This window comes from Elephantulus edwardii, unplaced genomic scaffold, assembly GCF_000299155.1.
Source record: "Elephantulus edwardii isolate Elephantulus edwardi_28Jun2011 unplaced genomic scaffold, EleEdw1.0 scaffold00085, whole genome shotgun sequence".
In the NCBI taxonomy this organism is placed as follows: Eukaryota; Metazoa; Chordata; class Mammalia; order Macroscelidea; family Macroscelididae; genus Elephantulus; species Elephantulus edwardii.
The window spans coordinates 12,594,103-12,618,241 of NW_006399835.1; the positions used below are offsets into that span (position 1 = coordinate 12,594,103).

General features: G+C 37.9%; 1 protein-coding gene across 1 annotated transcript in view; it reads left to right on the forward strand.

The window, feature by feature from the left end:
* Positions 1–24,139, forward strand: part of IMPG2 (interphotoreceptor matrix proteoglycan 2) — a 96,026-nt gene that overhangs the window by 60,729 nt on the left and 11,158 nt on the right. Inside the window, exons 10-14 of the mRNA XM_006890038.1 lie at positions 7,113–7,357; positions 9,448–9,533; positions 16,963–17,266; positions 18,926–20,208; positions 21,110–21,329. Of these exons, the coding sequence (XP_006890100.1) occupies positions 7,113–7,357; positions 9,448–9,533; positions 16,963–17,266; positions 18,926–20,208; positions 21,110–21,329 (2,138 nt within the window). The remainder of the gene's footprint in view (positions 1–7,112; positions 7,358–9,447; positions 9,534–16,962; positions 17,267–18,925; positions 20,209–21,109; positions 21,330–24,139) is intronic.

Genomic DNA, 24,139 nt, shown 5'->3' on the forward strand with positions numbered 1-24,139 from the left:
GTGCGGTTGGCGCAGGATAGAGCAGGGTTTAGAGCTGTTGTGCATAGGGTTGCTATGAGTCGGAAACGACTCGATGGCACATAACAACAACAACAATGAAAAAATGACAATTTCCCTTCGCTTTTAAATTTGTACACTTGACTGTTGATTTATCTTCTGTAACTCTACCAATAGAAGCACATGAGGGCCTTTTTGTGGCATTTAAGCTAATAAAATGTGACAGCTCTATTTACTTCATGAACTGTTATCCTTTCATGCAGATAATACGAAAAAGTTTTGATTTCTTTAAAAGGAATTATATATCTTGAAGTGTGAAATCTTTGTTAAATATTAATGAGACATTGGTGAAAGTAAATGACAATGTAAATGACTTTTCACCAATGTCTAATTAAGTGATTAAGAATGCTTAAATTTTTTTTGGAGAGGAAAGGCTGCAAAGGCAAAACAATAAGTTGTAATGGCACAAGTATTACCTTTATGCAAAGAATCTTGCATTCTATTCCATCTTTGAGACTTATGCCTCTGAAAACACGCTGGAGGGTCCAGCTATGAGTTGGTTTTGATTTGACAGTACATAATAACAATAATGGGTGGTACAGGAGCTCTGGTGGCTGCTCTTCACATGAAAGAGAGGCAGTCTGCTTCTGAACTGTTTACTGTTGCTGAAAACCTGCTAGAGGATCGTCTGTGAGTTGGTTCTGACTGCCTGGCAATAAGTAGAGTTGAGCTGAGGTGGCACAAACAGTTTATGTTTAACTGCGAACCTAAAGGTTGATATAGTTTTCTTATTTTACCTTTAAAAAGGGTATTTTCAATGATTAAATCATTGACCATATAAAATGAAATAATTTGATCTCCAGCTTCATTTTGTCCAATCTGTACTTTGCAACTGTACTGTACCATCTTTTGAAATATCTCTTTTTATATGTATGTACTTGAATATACATATAATCTCCATAAGCAGTAATGTGCAAATGAAAATGTCTAATTTGCTTTGTACCTTTTTCAAGACATACTGGTTACATTATTCTTAGTATAAAAGTATAAAGTAAAAGCTGAAGCAAAAGGATCCACCTAGAAGACACAGTCAAACAGTTCAGCTCCTGGCTTTGTATCTGCCTTCTCCCTGTTAGGACACATGTTGTAGAAGAATAAATGCTTAAGTTTCTTTGAAATTGTCTAATCCCTAAATGAGACATGACATTTGCTAATTTTTTTTAAATATGCATGTGTCAAACAAACAGGGAATTGAGAAAGAAAAAAAAAAGTGAATTTCATCACCGTATAATTGATGTCTCTGGAAATAGCTGTTGGGTTGAGGAATTCTTCAAATAGCAGCTTTTCAGTCCAGTGTGGAAGATGAGAAAAGGATGATGATAACTGATGGTCGATTAACCTCAACTTGCTGAACTCTGCCAGCAAACTTTACTCAGTCAGATGATGGTGTTCTTGTCTGACAGGGTGCATTCTGCCCGCTATATGCTTCTTGGTGACTTGGCTATCTTTTATTCTGATCCTATTCTCAGAGCTGAGAATTTCACAGTGACACTGAACAGATTGAATTCTGGCACAGTATTGGAAGTACAGAGGCCTGTATCGGTCATAGACACCAAGTCTGTAAATACATTAAATGACCATTGGTCCTCTTGTCTGGTCCTGTTCACTTGTGTCTGACTTATAGGAACCCTCTCCACCAGTTGCTCCTCTGGAGAAAGATGGCCAGAATCCTCCTATGTGCTTTACAACCTTTAAAAGCACCCTGGAGGATCAGGTATGAGTTGGTTCTGACTCAGCAACATATAGCAACAACATGTACAGCAGAATGAAACCCTGTTGGGTCTTGAACCCTCCTCACAGCCTCAGTTGTGCAAAAATCCACTGTTGAAGTCACGCTGTCAATCAGTGTTAAGTGCAAGAAAAACAATGGCAATATGTGGTGATGCACATTCTGACCAGTAGGTGTCTCTCTTGCTGTTTTCTTCCACCTCAAGGCTATCATTTGGTTATTTTACAGAACCATACATCTTTTACAAATGAGGTCAGGAATTATTCATAAATTGATATATTCACACTTATTTCTGTTGATTTGGAACTTACTAGTAGCTGGCCCTCCAGGAGGTTTTTAGAGGCTATGAATTGTACAGGAGAGACTGTCCATCTTTCTCCCACAGAGCAGCTAACATTTTCCTTTGGATTAAGATATGCAAACTTTAAAGTGCTAGAAGTCAACTGAAAGTTTTTACCCTTAAGTAGAGCGTCAGAACCTCAAAGTGCTCAACCTCTACTTTTGAGAGGTTTAAATCACTGCCTCGAGAGAGACAGTTTATCAGATCTGGGAGGGAAATCTTATGGAAGTTACTCAGAATGGGATAGGAACAAGAAGATGACTGACTGTTTGGCACTTGTGGTGCTGACATCCATGTGACTGACTGTTTGGCACTTGTGGTGCTGACATCCATGGTGCCCACTTCAGACCAAGGTCTGATCTGTATCGTGCAAGTTAGAACAGATCTTGAACTGCGAAATGCTCCAAGGGAGAAGAGGTCTTTGAGTACCAATACTTCACAAAAGACAGTGAAGTCTCTAAAGTACTAATGGAAAATTTTTAAGTGAGAAATACCTCTACTAACTGACTACTTACTGCATTGGCTTGCTTATGTATTCTCTCTCTTTGCATAGGCAAATTCTGTAGGGAGTCAAGTGTCTTATGAGCTTGAAATAAGAAAAAGGAAAGTTCCAGATTTCTTGGCCAGTCTCACCACGCTAGCCTGTGGTAATCATCTCCAGTCTAAGATTTGGTAGAGAAGGATCTATATCTACCATTAGATGCAAGCTTAGGGTTATCTTTCCTGAAAAGTAGCATTCTTACACATTCTATTTTAAAAATAGAGTTCATAAGACCATCTTCATTATGTTGGTACTCTTTGGATAAAGAAGCCCTAGTGGTATAGTGTGTAATTGAGCTGCTGATTTAAAGGTCAATGATTTGAATCCACCAGGTGCTTCACAGGAGAAGGATGGACAATCTTTCACACAGCCTTGGAACCCGATAGAGAATCACTGATTTGGAACTGACTTGGCAGTTATTTTCCTTGGAAAAACTCTCATTGCCCCAAGTCTCATTGATCTTCTGTTGGTTTTCCTGTGTGAATTTGAACCATCAGAAATCTAAGGTCTTTTGGTTCAGCACAATTCCCTACAGACAAGGCCACCAGAGCTCCTCAGTTAAATGAAAACTACTGAGAATACAGTGGTGTAGTTCAGAATGAAGGTACTGGAGTCAGGCTGTCTGTGTTTGAACCGTAACTCTATTACTATGTGTTTTCACTTTAACATGAGTCCTTTAGCATCCTTAGAAGAGCCTAACTTCCTTGACAATAATCTAAAGACTGCAAAAACTTCCTGGGATGCTGTTATAAAATAGAAATTATTTTCATGAAATTAATTAGATGAACATGAAGTTAAGTGCAAGAGGTCTGTCATGTTGAAAACAGCCACAAAATGTTAGATTTTTCTTATTAGAGAGAATCTTGAGTTACCGTCTAGAAGATACATGTTCATTTTGGAAAAATAATACCAGAAAATAAAGTTTTAAAACTCAGCTCACCAATTTTCTTTTAAATTGTTGTTTTAAGGATTTTCTCAACCCATTAATGAGGAGAACTAGTTTCTAAAGATTTTGTAAAAGAGAAATGTACATAGTTAACTGGAAAATAATTACCAAGCTAAATACGAAATGAGCTGTCCAAATTGGTTGCTTTATTGTATACAGTTCAGTCAGAACTGACCCATAGTGACCCTCTCGCAGGTTTTCAGAGGCAGCCAATTGCATGGGAGGAGACTGCCCATTTTCTCTCTGGGGAGATGGGTTTGAACCAAGTTTAAACTGTGCAGAGTTGACAGCACAAATCCTTACCACTTGGGTTATCTTTACTACCAGAATTTTTTTTTTTAAAAACACATTTCAGTAGCTTTTTACAATTTAAACACTTGTTGTTATTAACTGCTACAAAATCAGCCCAGACTCATGACAATACCGTGCAATCAGGGTGGGCTGTTGTGGCTGTATGCTAGCTGATTATTTGGAAGCTGATTGTGAAGCTTCTTTCCTAGTTTGTCTTAATTTTTAAACACTGCTGAAACCTGCTTAGCATCACAATTACATGCAAACCTGTGCTGACAGATGACTAGTCACTGCATTTGAGGTGCATTAGCCAAGAATTATAAGTGGATCATCTGCAAGGAAGATGAGAATTCTACCACTGACTCACCCCTGCCCTACTTTGCAGAGCTGTAAATTGTCTGGGCTCTAGTCAAACAAAGGTATACCCCTTGAGACTCTCTTGTCAGGGAATTCTCTAGTGTGACAGTATAAAAATGTAGAATAATTTGCTTTATCTTCCAGTTTATTGCATGTTTTTGTTTTATTTTACCTCCACAACACTAATTTGTTATTTCTTATGGTTCTGTAGGCTGACAGAGGTGGTTCTTCTCCTGATCCCTCTTAGACTAATCTGCAGTCAGACAATGGGAGGAATAGCTGTATGGTCCAAGATAGCTCCTTCAGACATCTGGTATCTGGGATTGCCTTTGGCTGGGGCATCTTGGTTCTCTCATCCTCCAATAAGCTTATAATATGGCAGCCTTAAGGCACCATTCAAGCGAACCAGGTTTTGACTCTTGAACTCATATAACCAGCTTTGTTGGTCAAAGCATGTCTCAAAACCAACCAGACTCAATAAGTATAGAAATAGATTTTACCTCTTTTTTCTTTTCCTTTTATATTGGATTGCATACAAAATTCATATACATTGCATGTACTTCATATATATTGCATTTCACACATTCTTTCATTCACATTGTATCTCATATGATGATTCCCATTCAATGTGTTTTATAAAATTAATCACCATTGATCTATGCCCACTATCCTCCAGCTTTTAATAATTTCCTCTCCACAATATTTACCTATATTTTAGTTCATAGTAAGGGAGATCTTCTTGTGCGGTCTTTGGGGAGGTACACTGCTAATCCAGAGGTGGTAACCCTTCTGGTGATTTGAATGCACCAGTGACTCTGTGAGAGAAAGATGAGCAGTCTCTTCCTATGTGATTTATAGCCTCAGAAAATGAACTGAAGGGTCAGCTATGAGCCAGTTACCACTAGACGGTAATGAGTTCGAGGATTTTTTTAGTGAATAGTAATTAAATGTTCTCATTGTTTAACTTCCTTGTGTGTGCAACATGTAACTCGTCCAACAATAGGAAAAATATATGGAAGATTTCAAGTTGGTTTTATTTTTTACTTTTTTTAATTTTATACTGGTTTATTTACATAGTTCATACACATGTTTTTCACACCAGATCGTTTCCGTTTCCTTCACACACCCTCACATTCCACCCATCAGATTGTGCGACCTTATGATTAATGCCCCCCCAACTCTCTGTCTCACCCCCATCCTCATCCTTTTAGACTTTGAAGATAAGTTAGAAGATTAAATAGAATGTTTGATCCTTTTTCTTTAATGTGTTAAAAGAGTTAAGGAAGCAGGCTGATAAGTTGACTTTGAAAGAGAAAAGAGGGATGTGAATATGTACGTTTTAGCTAATCCTTCTGTAACAGAAATACCACCAGTGGATGACTTTATCAAAGAGAAATGCATACTGTCTCAGCTTGTTTTTCTTAGAGTGTGCTGTTGAGTTGGAAATGACTCATAGCTGACCTTCCAGTGGGTTTTCAGAGGCAATAACTCTTGCGGGAGGAGATTGTCTATCAGCAGTCGGTGGATTTGAACTGTGTTCCTTTGGGATTGCAGCACAGCTTCTTAACACTAGGCTACCAAAATTTAGGGTGCCAACTCTAGGGAAAGACTTTCTCTGTCTCTTGTCTCTAATAGAAGGTCCCTGTCACGTTTCAACATCTATGAGTGTGGTATGCCTTGGAGATTTCCAAATGTCTTGACATAAGTATGTCTAGGAGGTTCTCAGAGCAAGAATCCTGGTGATCAGTTTCCTTTTCTCTCTCTGTTGGCGCTGTCTCCTTTGATCTCCAGTTAGATAGACGGTATGACTTAAATAAGGATGGTGACTTGAATAAGAGATTTACCCCTTGTATATCTGTGACTCAAGATAGAAACCATCTTCATCCTGCCTCATTAGCATATAGAAGTTAGGTTTTACTGATAAGCAATGGTGTCTCTCTGGAGACAACGGTGCATCTGATACAGGCCATGGTCTTTGCAATCACTTGTTATGCATCAGAGAGTTGGACAATGACTAGGGAGGACAGAAGTAGAATTGATGCCTTTGAGCTGTGGTGCTGGAAAAGAGTATTGAATGTACCATGGACTGCTAGGAAAACAAACAGATTCATCCTGGAGAGGGTTAAAACAGTCTGCTCCTTGGAGGCAAGGATTTTGAGGCTTCATCTGACATACTTTGGACATTTTTTAAGGAGGGACCAGTCCTGGAGAGGGACATCATGCTTGGTGAGGGTGGAGGGCAGGCGCAGGAAGTGGATTAATTCAGTGACTAGGGTAATCGTGATGGGTGTATCAGAGACAGTGTGATTGGCACAGGACAGAGCAGAGTTTTAGGGCTGTTGCATAGTTGCAAGCTACTTGACGGCACATAACAACAACAACAACAACACAAAATGGAATATAATGAGATCAGATCACAACATAGAAGAAAACTACAAAGCACAGGGAATTATGGCATAGAAAATAGACAGATACTTTTGGGGGGACACAGTTCAACCATGACTGTAGGAGAAGATAATGTGCAGGTAATTTCACAGAGATGGCCTCTCTAAGACTTTTAGGAACGCTTTCCCAATTCTTAGAATGATGACTTTCTGTTTCCTGGGAAGGGGTAGGTGTTGGCAAAAGGTTGCCCAGAGTGTGGAGAGAATGGTGATGATACCCATGCTCATTTGAGATGCACCTTTTGTCACATGTTTGTTTTCTATGGGTTCCATGATCCTTTATTTGTGCGTCCTTTGAAGTACTAGATGGAGGCAGCGTTTGTTCAGTGTAGAGTTCTTGCATAGATGCAGCTAACAACAGAAGTATATGAACATACCCTAATTTTGTTCTTTCTTTTCATCCATAGTGGTGTAGATGTTCATTATGCAGTTACCTTCAATGGGGAGGCCATCAGCAACACAACCTGGGACGTAATTAGCCTTCATTCCAACAAAGTGGAAAACCATGGCCTTGTGGAATTTGATGATAAGCCCACAGCTGTTTATACAATTAGTAACTTCAGAGACTATATTGCTGAGACACTACACCAGAACTTTTTGCAAGGAAATTCCTCTTTGATTCCAGACCCGAATTCCCTTCAGCTCATCAGTGGTGAGTTTGATTAGCTCTGACAAAACTGAATTTTCCTAAACTCTGTATGGTTCTGAGCATTCTCTAGCCTGTATGAGGTAGGGATTACCTGAAGAAAGGAGCATTAGCTATGCAGCTACTTTTCATAGATTAGTTAAAAGGGCTTGTTTGCTTAAAATAATTTCGTTATATTGTGTTTCATTTATGCACATTGTTTCACTTTTACACATCATAAATTGATGTGTTATCCTTGCGTGGGGCCATGCTAATCTTCTCTGTATCATTCAAATTTTAATGTATGTGCTGCTGAAGCTGGCACTAAAGCTATCAGTTCTAAAACACTAGGAAGTCATTGTTGTTTTGGTACTGTAGGCTTATTTTCTTATATACTCTATATCTTTGTTGAGTCTTGTTGGACCAAATAAAAAAGTGAAAGGAGAAGAGGCTTGGTATCAATTATTCAAGTCCTTGGCAAAACCAGGCAGGAGTTGCTCATGGAGTCAGCATGTTGGTAGAAGGTCCCAGAAGCCGTGATTTAAGGGAGGCGGAACTTAAATTAAACAGAAGAGGCAAGCCCCAGGAGAATCACTGAGATGGTGGGAGAAAAGCCTGAAAATTAAGGTTATGAAAAGGGTAAAGTAAGGTTTTGGAAATTCAATCTGCAAATAGCATAGCTGGGTCTTCCAGATAGGGGTGCTACCTTCCCAAAAGGTGTCCTACAAGAGGTCAGCAACCCAGAATTTCCAAATAATAATAATAATAATTTAAAAAAAAGCTTCAGGGTGTCCAGCATCACCAATTCATGTATCTTGGCTTTTCATTAGATGTATTTTTTTTTATTGTACTAGTTGATTAAACTAGTTTATTTACAAAATTCGAGTACATTATTTTCCAGAACAGGTTCTTCCAATTTCCCTCAACCCCCAGTCATCAAATTGTACAACTCCATGATTGTATTTTTATATTGTTCAGAATTTTGTTTCTAAAATCCATTCCTATGACAACTTTAGAGTTCTGAATAACCCACTGCCATAAATTTCCAAGGCTATAAATGGGAGGAGACTGCCCATCTTTCTCCCATGGAGTGGCAGGTAGATTCAAACCAAAGACCTTTTGGTTGGCAGTGCAACATGTTGCATACCATGACGCTAACACTCCTGAGAGTTCAAAATAGCTGAAGCTTTCTAGGCATTTTCACATGGTTAGCATCTGAAAAATACACGATTGCCCTTGATCTTTCAGCATTTCTTTTTCATGTAAGACCACATCATTGCTCTCATTGTGGGAAAGTAATTTTAGAAACTATTAAGCCAAATGGGAATTTTGTTTTTATTGTATGGGAATTTTGTTTTTATTGTTCTGGTAGGTCAGGCCAGTGAAAACAAGTGAGTGAAGAAAGATTCTTCCTCTAGTTTGAGGCAATATATCACGTTACCTTCCAGGCAATCTTTTCTTCTTAGCGTTCATTGACTCCTTCTCTCCGCTAGGCAAAAGCAATTGCTTCTTTTATGTTTTAATACATTGTATTTATGCTCCTCATGTCATTTTATAATTTGTGTTTTTTTCTCTGACAAGGAAAATACTTCCAGAATAACACCTTGGCTTTATTAGTATTTATAACTTTGACTTCAGTAGGTCTTTAGTAACTAGTGAAGATTCAATAAATCTTTGTTCAATTAAGTAATATAATTGACCCATTTATGCTTCTTAAGTGTTGCTGACAGATAATTGTATCTTAGTTCATTTTCCAAAAGCACAAAAAGGGAGTTGTTTTGCATAATTGCTATTTTTAGCACCAATCAAAAGAGTTGAAATTCAGTTCAACTTTTATTTGAAATTTTTAATAAATTAGTTTTAAAATTACTGGCTCATATCAATATTGAAAAGATTAAATACTGAAATGAGAAAAGAGATAATACAAGAGTAGTACAACTCTAACAGTGGAAACACATTTTATCTTGGACTCCTACAGTTCAGACAGTTGTACTGATATAAGTAGCAAGCCTTTTTAAGTCTCGACTTTTATGTCTTTGCTTGTGGTCTTCAAAAATTCAAGCTATTAAAAGAAAGAATGCTACTAGAAAGGTTCTTTAATATTATTATTTCCTTAGTGAGAGGAGTTTTGTCTCTCCAAACTGAAGACCCAGTTTGGAGCACCCAAAGTTCAAGTCTCCGGGCAACCACACCATCTATTTTGGTAAGTACATTTTCATGTTTTATGGCTAGAACCCGGCCCTCAGTTCTCTCCTTTCTACCTTCATCTGTTTATTTTGACCTCATGAATTTGCCAAACTGTCTGCATTTAAAATATTCTCTGGCATCAGCCCTACAATATTACTCATAGTTGTCAGCTCATGGGTTCCAAGTATTGGTTCAGAAAACTTATGTCTTCCACAGTGGTTAAATGAAGCCTGGATTTCCAAAGTCCACGCACAGCAGACATCTTATTTATGGCTTGTGCTTGTTTGGTGATAATTATGCCATAAGTGACCACTGAGTTGTTTAAGAATTGCCCAGAAATGGTTTTGTCTTTTTTAAACACTGATTTATATAGGTATGGAGTATTGACTTTTGTTCAGAAATTGTTTTGAAGTTTAGACTCTAAAGCATATTAAAAAACTTAAACTCATTGCTGTCAAGTTGGATTAGACACATAGCTGGTCATCCCCTGGGCTTTGAGGCTGTAAATTGTGTGGGTAGAGATTGCCCATTACTCTCCCATGCAGATTAGAAGTAAATTAGAACTGCCAGAGAGACAAAATCGTTGGGTTAACAGTGCAACTCCCTACCAGAGCTCCCTTCCAAGCACACACTGAAAATATTCGTTTCTGTCTAGATGGAAAGGCCTTATAGTTGGTCCTCCAGCTGGTTTTCAGAGGCTCTAAATTAAATGAATGGATCCATAGAGTGGATTCTTTAGTGGAAACTGTCCAACTTTAAGTTGGTGGCAAAATTCTCTATCCACCAGGCCACCAGAGCATATTTTGTTGTTGTTGTTAGGGGCCATTGACAAGAATGACTCATAGTGACTCTCTGAAGAACAGATCTGAACTCTGTCCTATCCTACGCCTTCCTCATAATCTCTGATGTGCTTGAGCCCATTGCTGTAGTCACTGTGTCAGCTCCTTTGGTTGAGGGTTTTCTTCTCCTTTGGGGACCTTCCACCTTTCCAGTCACGACTTCATGGTACAACTGCATATAAAACCATGTATATGAAAAGAAAGTAAGGAAAAAAAATACGATATCTGACAAATGAGGAGGACTTTAAATTCTCGTTTTACCGTTAACCTAAAATATGCCCAATCTAAGTAGAAATAGCATGAAAAGAACTTTCCTCTTCGTTCCACTACTCTGTTTTATTGAGTGCTCTACTCCGTAACAGTACCAAACCTAAAATATTTCAGGACATGGTTGTTGTTGTTAAGTGCCATCGAGTTGCCTGCAACCCATAGCGACCTGATGTACAATAGGTCTGGAGCCTGCCCTGTCTTGAGCCCGTCTCACTAATTCTGACACACTAATCCCCATCACCCCAGTTACTGTATCAATTCATCTTCTTGGGGGTCTTCCTCTCCTGTGCTGTCCCTCCACCCTTTCAAGCATTATGTCCTTCTCCAAGGATCAGTCCCTCCTGGCCATATGCCCAAAGTGTGTGAGACAGAGCTTCAAAATTCTAGCCTGGAAGGAGAAACTTGGTTTCACCCTCTCCAAGAGGGTGTCCATTGCTGTCCATTGTATATTCAAGAATTTTCTACAGCACCACAATTTGAAGGCATCAATTTTTCTTCTGTCATCCTTAATTATCCAGCTTAATTATCCAGCTCCCTGAAATATGACAGTAATTGCAAAGACTATGGCCTGGATTAGGTGCACTTTAGTCTCTAGACTGACACTGTTGCTTTTCAGAACTCTGGAGAGGTACACAACAGCGTATTTTCCCAAAACAATTAGTCTTTTGATTTCCTGACTACTGGTGTTAAGAGAGTTGATTGTGGAACCAAGCAAGCTGTGCTTGTTAACAACCTCAGTCTCTTCTCCATCTACCATGTGCTGCCATCTGGCCCAGTGGTGAGAATCTTTGTCTTCTTGATGTTAAGCTTCAATCCATGTTGAAGACTACAGTCCTTGACCTTCAGTACCAAGTGCTTTAGGTTTTCTTCAGTTGCAGCAAGCAAGATTGTGTCATTGACATAACATAGGTTGTTGATGAGTCTTCCTCCAGTCCTGATGCCTCATTCCTCCTCATAAAGCCCTGCTTCCTGAATGATCTGTTCTGTGTATAGATTTAAAAGGTATGGAGACAGAATGTATCTCTGATACTCTCCTTTCCTGATTTTGAACCATGCAGTGCTTCCTGGTCCAAGTATTGATACCTTTGAGCGATAGTGTTGAAGAAGAGTATTAAATATGCCATGAAAAGCCGAAAGAACAAACAGATCTGTGTTGGATAAATTGCAGCCAGAGTGTTCCTTAGAAATGAAGATGGTGAAGCTTTGTTTCACATAATTTGGTTCAGTTAGAAGGAGCTATTCCTTGGAAAGAAACATGTTTGAAAAGGTTAATGATCAATGAAAGAGAGGAAGACCCTCAACGAGATGGATTGACACACTGACTGCAGCAGTGGGCCCACATGGCACAGGTTAGGTCAGGGTGAAGATCTGCTATTCACAGGGTCTCTCTGAGTGTACTCCACTTGAGGACACCTAATAACAACAACAACAACAACAACAACAACACTCACTACTTTCATGGGTAGGGCTACCAGTTAAGGAGAAATCTACTTCTTTAAGAGCAGTTAAAACAACAACACTCAAAACAGTACCTATAGTTTCAATACTAAAGACATTTTTGTAAGAAGTACAGAAAACTTTTATTATCATGTAAATAAAGCAAAAAGATTCTCTTTCTATGCTACATTCCTTTCTCCATCTGCTTTCTTGAAACTTCTTTTCATTCTAACTACTTTGAAATCTTTGTTTCTTGGCATTTATCCAGTAGTGAAAATGTAGAAAGTCTGCACAACATTCATTTAACCATTAAATACAGGAAGTTAATTCTTCTACTCAGTTACAGAATTACTTAGTCACTAGAAATGTAGAGTCACTAGAAAGAGTATTTTCATGAATTTTGTATAAGTAAATGAATTTAGATGGAGATCAGCATAAGACAAATACATTTTTATCTATATATTCACTCATATTAATATGTTCAAATTTATTTATTTTGTACAGTTTTTGAGCAAAGTTTGTGAGTTTATGAGGAAACTAAGATGAATAAGGCATGGCTCCTGGGTATAAGAAGTTTTCTGTCTGGTAGTATTAGACAGATTTATAAATACACAGGGTAATGCAGATGCTATCAGAGATATCTGTCCAGGATGTAGTGCTTGTTCCCGGCATACATGGTGCCTCAAGGCTCCATTCCTTCTAATCATATTCAACCTGGGCCTTTTTTAACCACAGAGAAATTGTGAGACTGTTCCAGAGAATGTAAGGCCAAGTAGGCCTCTATAAGCCAGAGGTCACATTATACAAGTCCAGGATGGATCTATCTATAGTGGGTCACATTTTTTAAAAATGAACCAATGTTTAAAAACTGGAAAACTTTTGCATGAAAAATTTAGACCCACAGTTTCTATTAAAACCAGAAAGAACTGGTACCATTGAGTTTACATTTCTTTCTACCAGAAAGAGGCTACACCTCAACCACACTGCCCCTTTAATAACAAGCAGTACTGACTAACCAGGCATTTGCAGTAAACCAGTTGGCCTAGTGGCAAGAAGCTGCACTGCAATCCCCGAGGTACATGGTTCAAATCCACCAGATGCTCTGCCGGAGAAGAAGGGACAATTTCCTCCTGTACCAGCCAGATCTGATTTGACAGTACATGCATTATTATTAATAATAATAATAACAACAACATAATGGTAACCACTACTAGGAATATCAAGAAACCAGAACTGCCACTCAAGGAGATATATGCACACTCATCTTAATTGCTGCTTTGTTCACAATAGCAAAGAGTTGGAAGCAACCCAAGTGCTCATCAACAAACGAATATATAGAGAAGCTGTGGTATATTAACACAATGGAATACTATGCTGCATTGAAAAACAAGGAACTTATGAAATGTTATACAAAATGGGTGACTCTGGAGGACTTTATGCTGAGTGAAATATCTCAGTCACAAAAGGACAAATACTACATAGTGCTACTGTTGTAAAATGGGACTGACATAGGATTTGTGGAGAACCTAAGAAAAGAGGGGATAAATAATGTATACTGCATTGAAACAGATGACTGTTTAAAAGGAATATCAGATTAGGTATTATTTTCATGACAAGATTACAGAAGAAGAAATGCATAGGAAAGTGGACTGTGGACTTGAGGGGAGCAGATTGTATGGCAATGACAGAATTTTTCTTTTCTTTACAAAGAGAAAAACGGACTGGGGGGAAGGGAGGGCAGGGAGTAAAATGTGCAACAATGAGTGAATGGGGAAAATTAAATGGAAAGAATGTGCTGTAAAAATACATATATGTTGCATTAAAAAATCATTAATAAAAATTAAGAAGAAGAAAAAAGGTAACCATAGGACATTAAGCAAGAATTGGAGGATGATGGTGGAAAATCAAAGTGAATGGAACTCTTAGGGGTTGATAGTAGGACAGGAAACAATGATCAGTTTTAAGTCCTTGGTTATTTATTTTGCAAATTGTTAACACGAGCTAACTGTATTGAGGTGAGAATTTTAGCTGGGTTTTGAAAAAATTATTTTAGAGGTTAGAAATGTTGGGATATTGAACTTGATAGCTTCCTGGCATCTAGACTTGGAAAATCACTTGTTGCACAGTATACTTTCTATAGCACTAGCAAACATTTCAATTGGCATTAATAGAAATGAAAGAGGCCAATAAAATATTAAACCTGTTAATATACTATATTGAACTAAAAGAAGAATTCATGAGTTGAATGTGTTACTATGGGAACATCTATTCGTGTAAAAATAAATGATGAAGTGCTATTCCTGGAATCTATGTGCTCACCTGTCAAAATGTGTAAGTCAGCTTAATTGCCATCCATTGTGAAAGAGAGGGGCTATTTATTTGAAATAAATAGTATTCCTTATTGAAAAAGTTCAGTTTTCAATCTAAAAAGTTCTCATTTTATGTTGCCTATTTGTGGCATGATGGCATTGTTAAAAATGAGAAATTGCTCTCCTTTGTGTTTTTAGAACATGAAAAGGAATTTAGTTTGTACGTATGTTGAAATAGTACATATTGAGATTTTATTTTTCATTGAGGATTTAGCTGCTTTTCTAGGGTGTATCCCACCTCAGGTCCTTGCTAATAGAATTCAGTTTCTTATGCATAGGTTTAGGGAGCTCTGGTGACTTAGTGGTAAGGAATTGTGCTGTCAAAGCAAAGCAAGGTATGTGATTCAAATCCACCAGCTACTCTGTGGGGGAAGGATGGCAATTTACTGCCTCTCAAAGAGTCAACTGTGGGTCGGTACTCACACGATGGTACACAACAACAACAACAACAACAACAACAACACCATGCATAGATTAAGTGCTGAAACCATCTTACTTGGAATTAAAAGAAATAACATTTTTAATTTCCAAGAATGTAAATACACTTCCTTTGACTGGAAATTTAGTTAACTTTAACAAGTCTCTGGAAGTAGTTTTAGATTAAGAGAAAACAAATGAGTTCTCTAGTATGATTGTCAGCATCATAACCAGTTTTATGAGGAACAGAACTTGTTATTGAGCAAGTGGCGTTACTGCTTTTCCATGAATGTGTTTATCATTTCGTTGTATAACATGGAGTCACAATTGACCTATAGCTGACCGATAGGTGGGTTTTCAGAGGCAGTTATTCGCATGGGAGGAGATTGTCCATCCTTCTCCCGCAGAACAGCTGGTGCTTTGAACCCTGTGCCTTGAGGATTGCAGCGCAGCTCCTTGCCACTAGGCCACCAGAGCTCCCTGTTTATAGTTTAGGTACTAGAAAAAGAAAGGAAGGGGAGAGGACCCCAAACTACTTTTCTTTATACATAACTGACTTTAAAATATTAGAAAAATGATGTCAGTTGTCTCCTATGTATTCACCTAGGAACCTTGTAGACGTGTAGACCCATGTGTGAGCAGGCATGAATATGTCTGTTGGCTCTCGTTTATTCTGTAAGAATTTGTCCTTCATCTATCTAAGTGTACACACATATACACACAGACATACACATTTGAATTAATAATCTGAGAAAGCACTAGGGCTGAGAAATTTAGGCGCAGATTCTAGTTCTGTTTTTTTACCCTCTGTTTTTTTTGTGACCTCAGTAATTTTCTTTCCATTTACTTACATTTTAATTGGAGAAGTTTTTATTAACTTTAAGAGAAAAAGGACTTCATAATTCTCAGGAGTCCTTCCAGTCCTAGCACTTGATATTTTTATTATGTTTATAAGTATGAACCCATTTCGCCCAATACAAGATTTGTAATAAAACATAGTATGTATTTACAAAACACCTGTGCAATTAACTGATAACACAAAAACTAATGTTTTGTTTATCTTTATCCTCTATATTCTAGATTCTAATTTTCTCATTTGTCTGAAAGTTAATGTTTGCTCTATTCACTGATTCATGGCTTTTAAAGAACTAGAATAATTTATTTTCTCTTAGCTGAATATATGGCAATGTGTCTTTGTGGTTCTAGGTTATGTAAAATCTCCCTGCGCACAAATCAGTAATCCCAAACCAAGTTTACTGCACAAAATTACCTCTGATGAGCTATATAATTCTCTATTCCTGAAGTTAGATTCTAAGATACATTAGTCAAAAGGCTCTTCTGCCATTGATTTGGGACCAACTCATAGGTGACCCTCCAGTGTATTTTTGGAGGCTTTAGATTTCTTGGGAGGCAATTGCCCATCTTTCTCCCAAGAAGCCATTGGAAGTTGGGTTTGGTGTTGTTTTTTTTTCAATTTTCTTTCTTTCTTTCTTTCTTTTTTTAAAATAACAATGGTTTTGAACTCCCAGAGGGGCACTGGCTTTGTGTTAGCAGCACAAGTCTTTACCCATTAGGCCACCAGATTTCCTATCAAAAGACAATGTGAAACTTGTATTTTTATATGTGTGATGCCTTTTCACAGTTCTGCTCTTCATTTGAAATAATCTTATTACAGTTTAATAAGACTTTCTGCTCAAAACTGAGGACTTTAGTTAATGACTAAAATTGATAGTTGTTCTTTCCTGGGATAGGCAATGTGGTTAGGGCTTACCTAATAGTTATAGATACTGGCAACTGCTATATATTTTAAAAGTAATTTAAGTTACTAAGGAAGAAGACATGAAACTTTCTAAATCAAGAGAAATATTTTCTCCCTCAAATCCACTTTCAAATGTATTATCTCAAATATTCCCACATCCTCCACGAATTTCAGTAGATTATCCCTAGATTTTTCATCTAGTAAGTGATTGAATTGGAATTTGACTACAGATCTGTTTGACTCTGGTGTGTATGGCTCCTCACCCCAATATGATATTGCCTTTTTGTTTTAGAAAAATCACTTTACTGTGTTTCTTTTATCTATGATATGATTTAGCCTTTTTTTCCCCCTCAGGATAATACCTTTCAAGCTGAATGGCCTTCAGCAGATGCATCTACCACAAGCAGTATTTCACCACTTGATTTCAGCTCTGGCCCTCCCTCCACCACTAGCAGGGGACTTTGGTCAGAACGTCCTTTGGGTGATATAGCGTCTACACCCAAATTAGCCTTTCCCTTGGAGGTGGACCTCAGTTCTCCTTCAGAGAGTTTAGAGGTTAGCGGGTTGACTCTTCATTCTGTCACTCCAGCAGAGCTTCTGCCTGACTTGCCTGTGGCTTCTGAGGAAAGGACTTCTGGATCTCAGTTCTTAGAAGACGGTGAGAAATTCCAGTATCTTACAAAGTTCTTTATTTTATGGTAGCACATGACTAGAGTTTTTAAAGGAGGTCAAGACTAGGCACAGGGGAAAGCACAATGATATTCATGATGGGGAAGGATCTTGAGAAAGTTATATGAATAAGGGAATAATCAGATTTATTTGATTGGAATGCAGAATCCAGAGAGGTGAATTTTAAGAAACTAACTTGATGAAACACAGTGGGTATCTATTAATAGGTTACAACAACATCTATTAATAGATATTCTGGAGGTAATACTTAAAGATAAATAATTAAATTTCTAGTAAAACTAATTTGGAGTCTCTGGGTGGTAAAATGATTAAAGCACTTGGATGGTAACTGAAAGGTTGATAGTTTGAGTCAGCCCAGAGGCCTTTTGGAAGACAGGCATAGTAACTACTCTAAAAACAACAGCAACAGCGAAAACAAAAACCCAGTAAAAAAACCCCAACCAAACAAGAAACCTAGTTATTGACAACTCTGTAGAACACACTTTTTAATACATGAAGCTGCCATGTTTGTTTTCATGTTTACTTTATTACTTAAATATTAGAATGGTAAATTTGAGACAACATCAAAGATGTTCTTATTATAATGATCCAATCTAGAGGTTTTAGATTGCAGTAAGCTTAAAAAGAGAAATCCTGAGCTAGGACAGCCACTACGGAGATTGCAAAAAAATGGAATAAAAATGAAATGGATGATATTTCAGATACTGAGGAAACAGGTGTGGGGATTACTGTGGGTGAGGGATAGGGTATGTGTGTGAAGTCCCTAGGTGGTTCAACTGCTTATCTACTAATGTAACAGTTGGTAGTTTGAACTTAGCCAGAGGTGAAAAAAACCTCTGGTGATCTACTTCTGAAAGGTCCACAGCCTTGAAACCCCTAAGGAGTACAGTTGTACTCTGCACACATGGGGTCTCCATACCTTAAAATCAACTCATTAGCAATTAATCATAAATGTGAAATAGGAGCAAGAATAAAGATATAAAAATAACTCAAGAATTCTGAACCTTCAATAAACTTGTAGGACGCTGAGTAATAAACACAATAGAGAAATTGAAAGTCCAAAGACAATTACATTTCCTAATGTTTCTAGGTTCCCACTGGATCCAATTTCTGTGCTACCAGTATGGTTATCGGCAGTCCTTCAGTTTCATGACTTAAGAAAAATAAAATGAAGATCAACTATTTCACTAGTGGAGGACTTGTTGCTCTTAAAAAAAAGGAGTATATTAGTAGTTTATTGTCTCACATCAGAAAAGCTTTATTAGGCCTTCTTGTTTGCTTGCTGTGTTGTTATTGTTTACCGTGGAGAGTTGAAACCGACCCATTGCTGACCCTCCATCAGGTTTTCAGAAGCAGTTAATTGTACAGGAGGAGATTGTCCATCCTTCTCCTGCAGAGCAGCTGGTGGGTTCGAACTATGTATTTTCAGGATTGTACTGCAGCTTCTTACCACTAGGCCACCAGAGCTTCCTTGTTGTTTGTTAGCTGTATTAAATGAAAAAAAAAAAAAAAAAAAGTCGTTACCTCTATGAACCTAATGGTGAAAACATGCAACCCACTGTATCAGGGGACTAGGAATGTATTTTGCCAAGTCTGTAGCTTAATTAATGGAAACTTTTCTTTTTAGGATTAATTTATGTTGAAGAGTCAGAAGATTATCTTTCTGCTGATCCATTGCCTTCAAGTCCATTCACTTATCCAGTGCCAAAAGAAACATTACCACCCTTCAAAGACTCTGAGGTGCTTTTGACATCGTCACCATATGTGGCTGCCACATTAGATCTTCTTTTTAAAGAAATAACTACACCCTTTGGCTTGGATTCTGTGACCTCCACAGTCAAAGACAAATTGAAAGTGAGCACTTTGTTGCCAGACACATACATGGAAAAAGAATTTATATTTGAGAATGGTTTAGGTTCAGGGTCTGGACAAAAGGTTGATACTGTTACTTGGCCATGGAAGGAAATTTTATTAGAGACAACCGAACCACTATCCAAGTCATGGCTTGAAGATGAAGATTCGTTTTTGCCAACTGAGACTAGAGATGAGAAACTAGATATAGATGATAAAATGGGTTCGACAGACCAAACTATTGAACAGTCCTCAGAAGACTGGCAAGATGATAGATCCACTTTTTCAGAAGAAGAGCCCCTTGATGAATTTACTATGCCTGTCTTTGAAGAGACCACAGTTAAATCCATATCGCTGGTTCTCTCTAAGAACAGATCAGAGATACCCTACACTGACTATTACTCAGTCACCAAAGCACCTCTCCTGTCGGCATCAACAGAAATCTCTGCCTCTACTGATAAAACTGATAAAATAGACTCTTTCTTAATGGAGGATGTGGAACAGCCTTCAGAGTCATCTGGCCATGAATGGTTTGACGGCGAGGTTTCAGCAATGAAGCCAGACACACAATCTGTGTGGACTGTGTTGCCAGAATCAGCGGTAGAATTAAGAACTTCTTTACTAGGGAAGTTGTCTGGAGACTTATTGGCAAGCACAACACAGCGCAGTGACAAGCTCTGGTTGAAAGATTCCATAACACAACCTACCAAGTTGCCTCCAACTACAAGCTCCCCACAGCTGGAGGATGACGTAGTTATGGGTGTGCAGGATATTTCATTAGAACTGGACCGGGTAGGCACTGATTACTATCAGCCTGAGCTAACTCAGGAGGAAAATGGCAAGCTTAGTAGTTATGTGGAAAGATCTACAGATGTTTACCCTACAGACATGGCTCCTGTGGCTGCGTCCACAAAAGGAGATGGCTTGAATCATACTCAGACAGCAGGAGCTTTGGTGGTTTTCTTCAGTCTCCGAGTGACTAACATGATGTTTTCAGAAGACCTATTTAATAAAAACTCTTTGGAATATAAAGCCCTGGAGGAAAGATTCTTAGAATTGGTAAGCCCAAGTTATCAAACATGGACAGGCATAGATTCTGTAGATGTTCCTTTCATCCCCTGGTACACAAGATCTGACCCAAGGCAAGTGCAGTCTGTTGCGAACATTTATTTTTTATCATCTACAAGTAGCATCGCAGTCTAGTTAAGGTTGGTAGGGAATTAAGATGGGTGCATGCAAGAAATGGAATGCATAAGGGATGTGACGGGTTTGGGACTAAGATTGTATTTTCTGATTTTAGGGTCTAAAATAAGCTTGAGATTTTTCCTCCAAGAATTATTTTTATCTCAAAACAAAGTTTTGCAGCTACATAGAATGCTGTAGAGGCCATTATTGTTAGATGCCATCAAGTAGACTATGACCCATAGTGACCCTATGAACGAACAATGGATCTGAACTTTGCCCTATCTTACACTATCCTGATACCCTCACCATTTCTGATATGTTCGAGTCCATTGTTACAGTCACTATGTCAGTCCATCCTGTTCAATCCATGAGTGGTGCAAACTATCATATATGCTTAGATGCTAACTAAATAAGATGTTGGTTCAAGGCTAGCTTGAAAGGAGGTTTGGTGATATACTTCTGAAAAATTAGTCATTGGAAAAAATCTTCTTAAGCACAGTTCTATTCTGATACACAATCAGAAGTGACTCCATGACAAGTGGTTTGGAGAATACTATCACTGTTACCACCCTTCAGTAAAACAAAACACACTCTCTGGGTACTTAAAACTGTTTTGCAAATGTTACCGGCTGCTGTGTATCACCACGAAGCTCTTAGTGGTTTTAAATAATTCCAAAGTTATCTTCTGATTGATTAATTATCTTTCTGGTATAAATGAAATAATAACCTACCACTTTTCTTTCTTTTTTTTTTTTCCACTTTTCATATCTTGTAGCTGGTTCCTTATCTCCAGTCAAATCTCACAGGATTCCAGAACTTGGAAATCCTGAACTTCAGGAATGGTAGCATTGTGGTGAACAGCAGGATGAAATTTGCCAAGCCTGTTCCGGCTGATGTCAACAATGCTGTATACATGATTCTCGAAGACTTTTGCACTGCGGCTTACCAGACTATGAACTTGGCTATTGATAAACATTCCCTTGATGTAGAATCAGGTAATGATATTGCATATTATAGATTGGAATCCAATGATTATTGTATATTTTCTTTCACGTTGAGTGAAAATGAATTTGTAGGGGTAAAACCAATCTATGTTGGACAAATTTTCCACATCTCTTTAAGTAATGAAATACTTCTTCTCAAGGACATGTGCTTATTCTCTTTTCAAAAGGGTTGTCTATATATGTTGTCTTGTCACTTCCTGTTGCATTTTCCATTTCTCTCTCTCTCTTTCTCTTCCTCTCTCTCTCTCTCCCTCTCCCTCTCCCTCTCCCTCTCATCTATTTATCCACTGGGCCTGTTCCTACTAAGTCCTAAGTTGCCAACCCAGCAGATTGGGCCTGGGAACCTTTTCTCCTACTATATCATTCTCCTAAATGATTGCATCCATTTTTACTGGGTTAAGTCCTATAGGAATGTAAATCATTTTGGACATTTTCATGTCTAATTCAGATATCTCCTCAGAGCTCCAGAATCAGTATCTTATTAATTACTTGCTAATCTCCACTACGATACACCATATAGAAACTCAGATGTTTAAGAGTGAGCCGTCATTTTTCTTGTCCCTTTAGCCTCCAACTAGATCCATTCCTTTAGTTTCTCTATCTTGTTACATGAAGGCTCTATTCATTTACTTAGCCCAGAAACAGGCAATTCATGCCCAATATCTCACTTTCTGTTACGCTCACTTTCAGTCTCTTATGAGACTGAATTGATAATGAATTCAAAATATAAATCACATCTCTTATCTCCATTAACACTGTTCTAAGTCCAGTCATCATCATCTCTTATTCGGAACAGTTTTCCTTTTCTTCTCTTATTCCTCCTCAAATCCATTCTCCAGTCAGCAGCAACCAGAATACTCTTGCTAAAAATCAGATTATTTTACTTTCTTTCTTAAAGCCTTTCAATGGCTACTGGTTCAGTAACTGCAAGGCCTTGTTCCTGTCTTCTCCAATTTTATTCAATGAAACTTAACCTCTTTTCTTACCAGGTTCTAGTAAAAGTAGCTCATTCTTAGTTCTTCAGGTCTAGAAAGCTTTTTCTAGAGGAAAAGCCTTTGTATATATTGTCACATATGCCTAAAATGACTTGTTCCTCTTGACTGATTCAGATCATCTTTTATGCCTCAGTTCAATTACCCCTTCCTCAAGACTTTTACTGCCTCACCCATAAGCTAGATTGCTTTTAATTATTATTAGGTGCTGTCAAGTGGAGTACAACTTACAGTGAGTCTATAATCAATAGATCTGAACCCTGTCTTATTCTGTGCCCACCTCACAATCTCTGACACACATGAGCCAATTGATGCAGTTCTGTGTCAGTCCACCTGGTTGAGGGTCTTTCTCTCCTTTGCTGTCCCTCTACCTTTCCAAGTAGGATGTCCTTCTCCAAGGAATAGCCTCTTGTAGCAACATGCCCAAAGTATGCAAGATAAAGCCTCACCATCCTTGCTTCCAAGGAGCATTCTAGCTTCACCTTCTCCTAGTGATACATTTTTGTTCTTTTGGCAGTCCATAGGATATTCAGTACTCTCCTTCAACACCACAACTTAAAGGCACCAAATTTTCTTCTGTCATCCTTATTCATTGCCCAACCCTTAGATACATGCCCTTATTTCACTATAGAGGTAAATCCTATCAATTAGATTGTTTCTCTCCTATTAGCCTCTTATAACACCATGTTTTTTTCTCTATCATATTTGTCATTGTTATAAGAATGCTAATATGCTAGGAAAAGTAATTACAATAAATTATGTTGAAGTTCAAGGAGCTCTAAAAAAGAATGCTAATATATATGCATTGCTATTTAAATATTATTTCAATCAGTTAATGATCAAAAAAGAATGGAGACTGCATGTTCTATTAACTATTATCTAGTTAGAACCTAGCACTGTGCTTTGTAGACAGAAGACACTCAGTATGTACTGGTGATTAATGAAACGAACCTTTGTTTAAATTAGGGATACTGAGGGATCTTTAAATTTTGTCCTTTCCCTCTCATATACCAGACGACAGTGGCTTTGAGTGGAAGGTAGACCATGTGGTTTCATGTTTCTTCAATACCTCTGACTCTCAAATGGCTTGAAAGTAAACCTTGTTCTTTAGCAGGGAAAGAAACATTCTTCCTGTAAGATTCTTGAGTGATCATTATTTATTAAAAGTAAGGGAAATAAATTAGCCAAGTCCCAGGTATCCAAATCTAGTTGTCACTTGAAAAATAGGATATTTTGTATATTTTTGCCCATGTGGTGTAGTGGAATAGCAATTAACTTTAATTTGGAAGAGCTGGATTCTTGCCTTTATTTTGCTATATATGACTTGCTGGGTCCTAGGTGAGTTAATTTGAGTTTCTGTTTTCTCATATATTAAATGAGGATGATATTAACTTCCTTGTGTGTTTCTCAGGATTGTGCTAAGGGCTGAACATATAAAATGTAAAAAATAAAAGCTGTTGAAGTTGGAATGTTGGAAATGATTTATAACTGACCCTCCAACAGATTTTTTAGAGGCAGTAAATCACACCAGAGGAGATTACTCATCTTTTTCTAACAAACAGCTCGTGGATTCTGTGTGCCTTTGGGTTGGCAGTGCAGTGGCCTAGTGGTAAGAAACTGTGGAAACTCTGCTTACTACACACACACACACACACACACACACACACACATACACACACATGGCAAGCTCTTACAAATACAATCAATTACTATTGATAACATATTTGTAGTAGCTAATTCACTTCTTTTAGAGAAAATGCAGTAAATCAATGGATTTACTTCACTTTTGCATGCTATTTCAAGTTAGCT